Source organism: Mustela nigripes, chromosome 6 (genome assembly GCF_022355385.1).
Source record: "Mustela nigripes isolate SB6536 chromosome 6, MUSNIG.SB6536, whole genome shotgun sequence".
Taxonomy (NCBI): Eukaryota; Metazoa; Chordata; class Mammalia; order Carnivora; family Mustelidae; genus Mustela; species Mustela nigripes.
In genome coordinates, this window is record NC_081562.1 from 45,425,654 (window position 1) to 45,438,622 (window position 12,969).

The 12,969-nt window shown below is 43.2% G+C and overlaps 1 protein-coding gene across 2 annotated transcripts in view; it reads right to left on the reverse strand.

Annotated features, from left to right (window-relative positions):
• The window catches only part of TPH2 (tryptophan hydroxylase 2), a 98,553-nt gene that overhangs the window by 35,166 nt on the left and 50,418 nt on the right, over nucleotides 1-12,969 (reverse strand). For both annotated transcript variants that reach the window (XM_059404696.1, XM_059404697.1), the window contains exon 8: nucleotides 5,194-5,320. In XM_059404696.1, coding sequence (XP_059260679.1) covers nucleotides 5,194-5,320 — 127 coding nt within the window. The remainder of the gene's footprint in view (nucleotides 1-5,193; nucleotides 5,321-12,969) is intronic.

Sequence of the window (12,969 nt, forward strand, 5' to 3'; positions counted from 1 at the left end):
CCTGGGAGAGGCAGGAACTCACCGGGAGTGGGGGTGGGAATCGCTCAGATACTGCAGGCCAAAGAGGAATGAGTGGATCAGGCAAAACTGTGATGAGCACCACCACCACCCCAACTCTCCCCTGCGTTTAAAAGAGATTCAGAATCTTTTGTCTTAAGGTCTTTCACAAGTTCATACACACTTGGGTTTGTTTGTTTGTTTGCTTGCCTGTTTGTTTTAACTACCAAAGCTACTGTAAGATTCCAGGCAGGCTGGTTCCCCTGGGGGACACTTGATCCTCCTTAACCTGTCACCAGTTACTTTTTTGTTTTTGTTTTTGTTTTTGTTTTTTTAAGATTTTATTTATTTATTTGACAGAGAGAGAGAGAAAGAGATCACAAGGAGAGAGGCAGGCAGAGAGGGAGGGGAAGCAGATTCCCTGCCGAGCAGAGAGCCCGTTGTGGGGCTTGATCCCAGGACCCCGAGATCATGACCCCAGCCGAAGGCAGAGGCTCAACCCACTGAACCACCCAGGAGCTCCACCAGTTACTTCTTACATACAAATGAATCTTTCTGCTGGCCCCTGCTCCCAATTCTGGATCCCAGGCTCCACCACTGAACTCAGAACTCAAACACATTCCTAAGGTTCACCTTAAATCCACTTCTGCATAGCTCTCTTAATAAAAGCTGGGGGTGCCTGGGTGGCTCAGTTGGTTGGGCATCTGACTATGGATTTTGGCTCAGGTCATGATCTCAGGGTCACAGAATCAAACCCCATACCGAGCTCCATGCTCAACTCAGAATCTGCATGAGATTCTCTCTCCTCCTCTGCCTCTGCCCCTCCCCCTGCTTGCACCCTCTTAATTAATTAGTTAACTAAATCTTAAAAAGAAAAAAGCTGACACTGACTCTAGGTTTTCCATATTTTTGTGTACAGGGTCATGTGTTCCTTGATGCAAGTACTACCTTTTTGTCCTTTTTCTATTCCTACCTCATGGTACCTAGTGCTCTTTATCCATTTAAAGACTAACCATTGATTGGTTTTTCAGAGATGCAGGTATATTCCAGGAAGAAGGCAATGAAAAAACTGAGAGAGAGAGAGACATGATTAATGACCTAATGATCTCTAACAGATGGAAGCATTTTTAGCTGTTGGAGCTAGGGCAATCCATAGTCAATGGTACTGGAATTATGCTAAGGAATTTAAGTTCCAAAAGAAAACTTACTCATACTACAAATGTACTGGTCCTAGCAGAGCAGGTTTCAAGGTACAAGTGTTTGTTCTTTCTTGCCAGTGTAAGAATAGAAACAAAGAATAACCCACCCTCCCAAAGTTGTCTTGCCCTCACCCCTAGAATATATTCTCTTTCCAGATATAGTTAAGAATATGGACCTTGGGGTGCCTGGGTGGCTCAGTGGGTTAAAGCCTCTGCCTTCGGCTCAGGTCATGATGCCAGGGTCCTGAAATCGAGCCCCAAATTGGGCTCTCTGTTCCACGGGGAACCTGCTTCTTCCTCTCTCTCTCTCTCTGTGCCTGCCTCTCTGCCTACTTGTGATCTCTATCTGTCAAATAAATAAAAATCTTAAAAAAAAAAAAAAAAAGAAAGAAAGAAAACGGACCTTGAAATGGGGAGGTAATTGTGAATTATCCAAGGGCGAGGGGTCCTAATCTAATCGCGTAAGTCCTCAAAAGCAAAAAACCTTTCCCAACTTTAGCCAGTGAAGAAAGATGTGACAGTGGAAGAAAGATCAGAGACATACAACACGGGTGGCTTGAAAACAGAGGAAGAGGGCCACGAGTCAAGGAATGCAGGCCTCTAGACGCTGAGAGAAGCAAAGAAACAGATTCCCCCCGAGGGGCCTCCAGAGAGGAACCCAGCCCTGCTCACACCTTAATTGTAGCTCAGACTTCTAAGCTTATGAAACTGTAAATAACAAATTTGTGATGTTTTAAGTCACCTATAATTTGTTAATGGTAGTGACAGAAAATTAATACAAAAGGCAATCCTCGTTTTCAGCATGGCCCTGTAAAGCGGTGAGTGGGAATTTACCGCCAGACCCCCAAACCAGAGAGCTGTCTTACTCTGGCCGAAACTGTCCCTTCAGGCCTCTTTCCCCCTTTCCCCCTTGGCTGACTTGGTCATCTTTCAAGACTCTGCACCAACTTTCTCTCCTGTGAAAAGTCTCAGTTTTACCGATGTAGGCTATACATTTCCCAGATGTGAGGCCCATGTTATATTCTTGGTGAATGTTAGTTTAAATGATGGACTTAAGTATCATTTGATGGAGTGTAAAAATAAGGCCCAGTAAAACTACTTTCTTGTCACCGCTTTTACGAAAGGAGTAAGATCCCTTGCTAGGATCCGCCTACATTCACACCCATGAAGTCTTACCTTATTCCTTCTCCTCTCTTTGGACACACACACACACAGCCTGGCAGAGTTGAATCCCAGTTGGTGAATGTTCAGAGTCAGATAAGTAAGGAATACATGCATCCCTGATAATGAGTACAAGCTGTAGGGGGGTCAAAGACTGAAACCAGAAAGTTGCAAGGGAAATTTCTAAGGCATGGAAAAGGTTCTTACGATGTGGAGATTAAAGACAGAGTTAAGGTTTGAGAATGAAATAACAGAACTCAGCAGTGTGCTGGTTTTAAAATGTGTCTACAAATACTCCGACACTCCTTTCTTCAAAAGGTGGAGACTAATTTCCCTCCCCTTGAATATGGGCTAGAGGGAGTCCCTTCTCATGAACACAGTATGGATGACATGAACAGCGTGTGATCACGTCACAGGAAGTCATTACGACTTCCTTCCCTCCATCTCTCTCTTTTCTTCCCCACCCCCGACCCCCTCATTACTTGCTCTAGAGGAAGTGATCTGCCAATGGCCACATGAGTGAACTGTCTTGGCAGAAGATTCCTAAATCTTCAGACAACTGCAGACCCAGCTTACATCTTTTTTTTTTTTTTTTTAAGATTTTTATTTCTTTATTTGACAAAGAGAGAGAGAGAGGAGAAAGCAAGCACAAGCAGAGAGAGCAGCAAGCAGGGAAGAAGGAGGTTCCCTGCTGAGCAAGTAGCCTGATATGGGGCTCGATCTCTGGACCCTGGGATCATGACCTGAGCCAAAGGCAGAAGCTTAACGGACCGAGCCACCCAGGCAGCCCCCTCCGCAACCAGCCCACATCTTGACAGAAACCACTGGGTGAGTCCCAGAGCCAGAACCACTCAGCTAAGTTGCTTTCAAATTTCCAAACACAGAAACTATGAGATAATAAATGTTCGCTGTTTCCAGCCACTAAGTTTTAGAGTTATTTATTATGCAGTAATAGATAGCCAATATACATGAGACACAATCCCTCGGGCAGAGGTTGCAAATTGGAAGTCAAGATCCTGGTTCAGTCTGCAAATATATTTTCCTCAGCTCATCATGTTTTTTATGAGCCAAAATTTAAAAATCATTTAAATTCATTTGGAAATCTAGATTTCCAGTCTCTCTCAAAGATGTGGAAATCTGGCAACACAAAGGCCTGAGCTCTGGTCTGGCAGCTGTGAGGGAGAACTGAGGACCAGCCTTCTGCTATAGGCTCTCCCAAGCTCCCCAGAGCCCCCACTAACCCCGTTAGCTATTCATCTCTATGCCGCCAACACTAACAGCATGGCTTTTGTACTGCTCTTTCTCTTGTGTTAGAAAAACATTTCTCATTTCTTATACCTCTGAAAAAACTAGGAAGCAAAAGATAAACTGAAAGGGCTTATGTGTCTTAAGAAATCTGGGAGAACAGGGGTGCCCAGGCGGCTCAATTGATTAAGCATCTGACTTTGGCTCAGGTCATGATCTCGGGGTCCTGAGAGCGAGCCTCACCCTGGGCTCTCTGCTCAGCAGGAAACCTGCTTCTCCTTATCTCCCCCTCACTCATACGTGCTCTCTCTCTCTCATATAAATAAATAAAATCTTTAAAAATTAAAAAAGAAAGATAGATGTCTAGGAGAACACTTATTTCTCGGTGTTCATTTAGGCAAATGGACTGGCCCCCGTAAATGTGTTGGGTGAAGCAGCTCTTTCTCACCTGGGCTCTTTGAAATGGGGTGAAGGTAAGGATGATGAGTTTGCTAGACTTGGCTTTGAGCATCTTAAAAGAAGCCACCAACAGGACACTTCTCCTCTCATACTGTTTGTTGTTGAGAACATGAGAGCTATCAAGTCTTCCAGTGTTGTACTAACAATAATTGCTTAGCTTCACATTCTTTTTTTTTTTTAAGGATTTTATTTATTTATTTGACAGAGAGAGATCACAAGTAGGCAGAGAGGCAGGCAGAGAGAGAGAGGAGGAAGCAGGCTCCCTGCTGAGCAGAGAGCCCGATGCGGGACTCGATCCCAGGACCCTGAGATCATGACCTGAGCCGAAGGCAGCGGCTTAACCCACTGAGCCACCCAGGCGCCCAGCTTCACATTCTTATAGCTGACTCACATCGTGTCAGACCACATCCGGATTGACTAATCAGAAATAACCTCAAGCACAACCCCTGCTTTTCCATAAATGCATATATTATTTTTCCTGTTGTCTCTAGAAAATAAACACTGAACTAGAACAAGAGTCAACGAATTTCAGCACACAAGTTAAATCTGGCCCACTGCTGGCTCTAATAAATAAAGTTTTATTGGAACACAGCCACACTCGTTCATTTCCGTGTTGTCCGCAGCTGCTTTTGCCCCATGGCGACTGAACTAAGTGTTACGACAGAGACTTTATGACCTGCAAGCCTAAATTTCACCATCTAGAAACACCTACGTGGCTCAGTCAATTAAGCCTCTGCCTTCAGCTCAGGTCATGATCCCAGGGTCCTGGGATGGAACCCCCCCCAATTGGGCTCCCTGCTCAGTGGGGAGTCTGTTTCTCCCTCTGCCTGCCGCTCCCCCTGATGGCATACACACTCACTCTCTCTCTCTGACAAATTAATAAATAAAATCCTCAAAAAAAAAATTAATATGTAGCTGATCTTTGAACAAGAAGGATAAAACACAAATATTTTGATAGTTAATAAGCTAAGAACACATTTTTCTTCAAAGGAACACAACATGGGAAACAGTGAAGTCACCACACCCTCTCCGGAATATTTGCCTTCTAATTCCTTGTCAATAACTCTAAAGCTTGCTTTACCTTACAAAGAGACATAAATAAGACAGTGTTTTAAATTGAAAATGAACTCACGGTGGCTAGTTTCTGAACATCTTCATCAGATGCTCCCAGAGAGGCCAGGCCTATTTCTTGTGAAAACTGAGCAAACTTAGGATCCGCAAGTAGTGGAACATGTCCCAGGAGTTCGTGACATGTGTCTCTGACAAGAAAAACATTGTAAAAAAGTATTATACGAAAGGCTTTAAACTATCACCGGTAGAACAAGCTTAAAATCCTAACTGTAACCCTGATATTATAATTAATCACTGTGACCAAATTTCATCAAGTCTAAGACTTCTTTTATCACAGCTCTGAAACCCAGACACAACTTACAATCCACAATCTTCAAGTATATGATATCCAATATTTGTAATAAATAATAGCAACAACTATTTTCAAGGGCTTACCATATGTCAACCACATGCTAAGTTGTTTTTGTTTTTTGTTTTTTTTTTTTAAGATTTTATAAGACAGAGCATGGTTGGGGAGGAGAGGGACAAGCAGACTCCCTGCTGAGCAGGGAGCCCAATGCAGGGCTCGACCCCAGGACCCTGGGATCATGACCCAAGCTGAAGGCAGATAACCAACCAGCCGAGACACCCAGGCACCGCACTGTAAGTGTTTTATGACATACACTATCCCTCGTAATCCTCAAGAGAAACTTAGGAAATTAATGTACTTTAATAGTGCACGATCCTATAAGAAGGGGCGGGCAATCTACAGTCACAGGACAAATCAGGCCCCACCACCCGTTTATAAGTAAAGTTCATCGGAATACAGCCATAGCCCTTTTATTTATGTACTATCTAGGGCTCTTTTTAACTAAAACCGCAGGGTTGAATAGCTGTGACTAAGACCATATGGCCGGCAGAGCCTAAAATATTTATTAGCTCGCCCTGCGGTGATCAAGCCAAAATTTGAATCCAGCTTATGGTGATTCGAAACTGTCGCTTTTAACGCTGAAGTTGCACAGCCTGCCGTGTTACGCTTTGCAGACACTGGCAAACAACGGAGGATCATATCATCATCATCAAAGCGCCTTTCCCACCAAAGAGTTATCTGCCCATAACACAAGCAACTCCCTCGAAACTGCCCAGTGGAAAACCTTCCCAGTCCTCTGCTTTGGTTAGCCTGAACTAGGAAACAACAGACGCTTAGATCTGCTCTCATTTGCCCGTGCTTCTATTTGGAGCCAAATGATGAGGCAAAGACAGGTATGTGTCACAGGGAAGCGAGGCAGATGCCTTCCTGAGTCATTGCCATGAATCACAAAGTGTTCCCTGATCCCGAGCTACATTGGAATGAATCCTCCTATGATTCTCTGGGAATGGATCAAGAAGCTGCAATATTTTATTTTCCTGGCAAAAAGTAATTAGCCAGGTCATATTTGAAAGATGTTTCCTAACTTCACCTGGGCTCCTCTCAAGTGTTTCACTTCAAGTAGGTGCTAGAATATACATGCCAGGGGCTGCCACTATGATTAAAAGTATGAAGTATGCTGGGTGGTTCTGCGGTTGAAGCAAGTCAGTGGCGGTCAAAGGCACAAGATCGATGCCCACATACAACAGATGGTATTACTCAGTCTAAACATCTTGTTCCCACCACTCAAACCACATCCCCAGCCTTGGCCAGCCACTTCACAGGTACATCGGGTAGAACGGGTAGCCAAATGAGAACGTGGAGACAGGACGCTAAAAGAAATTCCCAACGTATTCCCTGTCATCTGCATGCCAATAGCTTTCTTTTTACACAAGACTGAATGCATGGAAGAGAACACATGCTTGTTGCTCTCCAATCCTATTGCTTAAGGCAGAGATTCAGACTCATTGAACTTTAGGGTATAAAGAGAATTTAAATATTATCTGAGTCCTTCATATTAAAGACAGGAAGAAAGAAAGACAGAAAGCTAACATATTCTGAGTTCTTATTATGTGCTGGGTACTGTACTAAATGTTCTCATATCATGTCAGTGATTTATCCTTATTTACAAAGAAGTCTTACGATTCCCATTTGATAGATGAGGAAACGATAATTCAGTAAATGTAAGCATCTTTCCAAGGTCACACTCTTAAGAGACAGACAAGATTCGAAATCAATTTCCTCCAACTTAAAGCTGTGCTCTTCCTCTCCATTGTTTTAACTAGCAGATGTGGAGAAACGGAAGGGAAAGGTCAGGGGGTGCCGCTTACATTGTAGGGAGAGCGTTTAACGAAGCCGGTCAGCACAAGTGAAAATGTAGTCAGTACGTTACAAGTCTCTTTTCCTGCTACTCAGTGGCCCTCAATCTTCTAAATTACTTGAGCAGCATTTTTAAAAATACCAGTGACCGGGTCCCATGTAAAACCAATTCAATCTGACTCCTGGGGACAGACCAGAGCATCTGTATTGTTTCCAGAGCTCTGAGGGTGCTAATAAGACACAGCCAAGGTAGAGACCTACTGTCATAACAGATGATACTAGGAGCTCTCCTAGCAGGCTTCCAACAGCAAGGAATTGGAACGAAACCAAAGGTGATTTTGTAATTTTGAGCTGCCCAAATTTAATTGCACTGAAATTACATCAGAATCCTGGGGCATAATGAAAGGTGGTGAAAGAGAGTTTACTAGATAGCTAATTACTCCTCCATGTGCATTTGATTCAGTGAAAGCATCTAATACTCTAGGCTGGGAGTGGACCCCATCGATGTACTCCTGTGATGAGTTTTTTAAAAGGCCGTGCAGTTCGCACTGATGTTGGGATCAGGATCAAGTGGCCCACCATGGATAAATTTGAATACCTCCATTGTAGCCTATAATGTAAATACTAAAGCACCCCTACCCATCCAGGCAGAAAATATGACACTGATCATTCCAAAATTAGACCAGATGTCAAACTTGAGGGAAACACTGAAGACGGCGTAAAGAAAGTAGGTAAGCAGAAACTAAAATAGCAAGTAGTGTGACCAAAACATATAGAACGCTTGCATTGAGCCAGACAGTGTGCTAAGGGCTTCGCTGTGCGAGCGCGAGACAGGTCACGGCTACCGTGGTGGTGCATTCAGGGTGCAATACTGGATTTACTTTTGAACTTGTCAAATCCTTGTGGAAGGCTGCGGCACACAGCCTTATATCTACCTAGGTACTAAATGAATTTGAAAACATACAGGTAGAAGGAAAAGAGAGAAGGTGGCAGTCAAAAAGGAAAAAAGAAGGAAAATACTAAGAGCCAAAGACATGAAGGGGTCCATTCTCTGGAATAAAAAAGACAGTGATCACCTAGATTTTAAGTCAAGATGTCATTATCTGAAACCTGTAACTCAAAGCCAACCTAAGAAGTTTTAATAGCATCCCAATGATAAGGTAATGCAACTATTCGTGGAAGAGGATGAAAGAAAAGAATTTGAAAGAATGAAATCGTGCAATATGGCAGAATATACTGCTTCATTAAGAATGAAAGTCTCCGGGGACGCCTGGGTGGCTCAGTGGGTTAAGCAGCTGCCTTCGGCTCAGGTCATGATCCCAGCGTCCTGGGATTGAGTCCCACATCGGGCTCCTTGCTCGGCGGGGAGCCTGCTTCTCCCTCTGCCTCTGCCTGCCATTCTGTATGCCTGTGCTCGCTCTCTCTCCCTCTCTCTCTCTCTCTGACAAATAAAAAAAATCTTTAAAAAAAAAAAAAAAAGAATGAAAGTCTCGGGGTGCCTGGATGGCTCAGGCACTTAAGCATCCAACTCAATTTTGGCTCACATCTTGAATTCAGGGCAATGAAATCAAACCCCATTCCCAGCTCCAGAGTTCAGTAGCTAATCTGCTTGAGGTTCTCTCTCCTCTCTCTCTCTCTCTCTCTGCCCCTTCCCTCACTTCCGCCCATGCTTGCACTCTCCCTCTCTCTAAAATAAATAGATAAATCAAAAAAAAAAAAAAAAAAAAGAGGGCACCTGGATGGTTCAGTGGGTTAAGCCTCTGCCTTCCCCTCAGGTCATAATCTCAAGGTCCTGGAATCAAGCCCCTCATCAGGCTCCTGCTCGGCAGGAAGCCTGCTTCCCTCTACCACCCTCTCTCTGCCTGTCTCTCTGCCTACTTGAGATCTCTGTCAAATAAATAAATAAAATCTTAAAAAAAAAAAAAAAAAGAATGAAAGCCTGAAGCCAGGTGTCTAATAAAATTACCGATGGAACAGGAGGGATGCCTTTCACCCTGTTATAAGTAGAAATGATAGCATCTCACTAGTTTGTGTCCACTTCTCAGCTCCATGTCCCTGCAGAGACCCTAAAAACCACCAATCAGGCTCAGCGAGTGTGTGTGCACAGCGTGGGCAGTGAGCCCGCCTCTCATGGAGCCAAGGCTTTAAGCGCCTATATTTCAAGACCAGAAGCAAGGTTATCGTCTTTTATGACTGGTGAAGCCGTCTCAGAAATAAACTCTATCCCAGAGTCTTTGGCTTAGACATGGGGTGTAGACAAAGGAGACTGAAGTGCCAAGAAACCCTTCAACCAAATAGCAAAGAAAGATGTTTAATGTTACTAACAAAAGCAATTACTTAACTTCAGTAAGTCTCAATAGTTTCTCTGACACCGAAGGATTTAGAAGCTGGAGTTAACTCTGACTCAGAGACTGAAAGAGGCTCCAGACTTTTGGGAATCTGAAGGAAAAAGGCTATCTTTTCTCCAACCTTTGTATCAGTCAGGTTCTGGTGGGCTGAAATCACGCGGTTTCGCCCTATTTCACAAAGCACAGCTGTTATTATGTCCCGCATATAGAGTAGTTCACGATCCTTCTGTGGGCTGTGTCGTCCACAGCTGGGACCCCTGAGTACCTAATTATGAACAGGTTTCCGAGGTGAGTCCACAACTATTGCCTTATCACACCAGATCGCTCTTAAAAGATTCAATTATTTGGCTATAATTGCACCTGTCAGCACATGCTGCCTCCAATCTCTACATCGGCAAACTTTTCTCTTTTTAACTCGCATCCCTTTGATGCATTTTCGCCTGAATAATGCTTTCAGAAGCCTTTTCACAAAAGCTCTCTGTTCACTGGAAATGTAGGACCTTTCAAAACTGTTAACACTGTAAAACATCATGTCTCCTTTTGAGGGGGAAAAAAAAAAGAAAGAAAGAGAAAGAAAAGCGAGAGCTGATATCAGACTCTAAACTTTTGCTGCTCTAAATTGGAATCTTTTCTGATAAGCCCCGTTAGGAGGATTTTAAAGCCTGCTGAAATGGGCCCACAGAAGGGCCTGGGCAAAAGGCCTGCGGGGAAATCTTAAATCATTCTAAGAAAGTTGCGATCATCTTGCTGTGGGGAAATAAGGGTCCTGGTTGTTAAGTTCACATTCAAAATGAGTCTGGCATTTTTTCTCCTCTTATCAGTTTTCAAAGCTGACTCCTCACGCTACATGTTGAACAACTCCGTTTTATTTCTGCTGTAAATTAAAGCCTTTAAGAAGCAGTGAGCCAGCATCCGACATTGGCTTCTTATCCCAAATCAGTGCATCTGTCTTTTAAATCATATTGCTATAGGTTTTGTTTGTTCTAAATGACACAGAAGCCAACACAGTAGCTAAATCATGAAGAGAAGGAAAGCAAGACGAGCGGCAAGGGTGGGGAGTTCGCAGGGGTGAAAAGAAGCAGGAGGAAAAGCTGGGAGGCAAAATCGGGTATCTCTTTCAGCTTTCACACAACATTTGGTGGGTGAGTGCAAGTATCGGGGATAACACTCCGGGACGCACTGAGAAGGGGGTGACTTGGTTTGTTTTCACTGCACCAAGGAGATGATAACGGGAATTAATTTCATATCGAGGCAATTCTTCTACAGCGCTTGCCTTGAACCCATATACAGAGTTCCTTTGGTTTAGATTTAAAATAGCATACTGCAAAATCTGGCCCAGATAAAATTCTAGGCAGCCCTTATGATCACTCCCTCTTCTATCTCTATCGCCGTGCAGATAAATAGATATGTGGCCCTCTTTCTAAGAAGCAGAGCACTTAGATATCGTCCTGGAGGGAATCTTCTTGATTTTTTCCCCTCTAGGAATCATACGGAAGGCCACCAGTGTTACATTCCTTCACTACAATTTTTTTGAGACTGACAGAAGATACTGTAGTGATCTTTCTTGAAATTTCCTTCAAGAAGCATTTATCGTATGCCTATTCTGTACCAAGCACTATGTTAGGAAACAATACTTAAAAGTAAATAAGACATAATCCTAGAATAACTCTTAGCAGAGTCATGTTATGGTTCCATAAAAGGGCAAACAGCAAATAGTAACTTTCCTGATCCAGGGAAAGACATACTTTCTAGCTCTTACAAGTCCCATAAAAGGGCTGCAAGGGAAACCGTGGCTATGTCTCTAGTTCCCCTATCATCTCAGATAGTTCTTATTTCTGGAATAAATAAGAGATTTTTAATTATTTCCCTGACGCCTCCCAAATCGCACTAAAGATTAAGGGTGCAATATAACAGAATGGTTAAAAGTCTATCTGAAGTCAGATCCAAGTCCATGTTCCATATTCTGCACAGGCAAAGGACTTAGACAAGTTCTATGCAAAAGGACTTTCTTCATCGATGGAAATATTTTATCTCTGCATTGTCCATTGTGGTAGCCCTTTGGCCCAGGTGGCTCCCGGACACTGGAAATGTGGCTTGCGCTACTGAGGAACTACAGTTAGAGTGAATTTGATTTTAATTAATAAATTTAAATAGTCACATCTCTAACATATTGGACAGCACAGATGTCTTGTTTTCTCATCTTTGGAATGGAAATTACATGGGTCCCTATCACATGGAGTTCTTTTTTTTTTTTTTTTTTTGAAGAAATTAGATTTTATCTTTTTTTTTTTTAAAGATTTTATTTGTTTATTTGACAGAGAGAAATCACAAGTAGATGGAGAGGCAGGCAGAGAGAGAGAGGGGGAAGCAGGCTCCCTGCTGAGCAGAGAGCCCGATGCAGGACTCGATCCCAGGACCCTGAGATCATGACCTGAGCCGAAGGCAGCGACTTAACCCACTGAGCCACCCAGGCGCCCTGATTTTATCTTTTTTTTTTAAGATTTTATTTATTTATTTGACAGAGAGAGAGACAGCAAGAGAGGGAACAAAAGCAGAAGAGGGAGGGGGAGAAGCAGGCTTCCTGCTGAGCAGGGAGCCCAATGCAGGGCTCAACCTCAGGGCTCTGGGATCATGACCTGAGCTGAAGGCATATACTTAATGACCAAGCCACCCGGGGCCCCTTTCATGGAGTTCTTAAACAATGTAGTAAGATAACACATTGAAAACATCAGTTCCCAACGAGTTATGTATTATTCATCATATTACATTAAATTATACTTATACCAACATCTATTTTGTACTTCAGTAAGGTTGCCCTTTTGGAAGATATTTTCTCACTTAAACAAGAACTTGTAATCTTCTCCAGGACAGATGTCATGCCATGGTCATCTTTGGATGCCTGACACATAAATGGGAACAAAAGCAGAAGAGGGAGGGGGAGAAGCAGGCTTCCTGCTGAGCAGGGAGCCCAATGCAGGGCTCAACCTCAGGGCTCTGGGATCATGACCTGAGCTGAAGGCATATACTTAATGACCAAGCCACCCGGGGCCCCTTTCATGGAGTTCTTAAACAATGTAGTAAGATAACACATTGAAAACATCAGTTCCCAACGAGTTATGTATTATTCATCATATTACATTAAATTATACTTATACCAACATCTATTTTGTACTTCAGTAAGGTTGCCCTTTTGGAAGATATTTTCTCACTTAAACAAGAACTTGTAATCTTCTCCAGGACAGATGTCATGCCATGGTCATCTTTGGATGCCTGACACATAAAT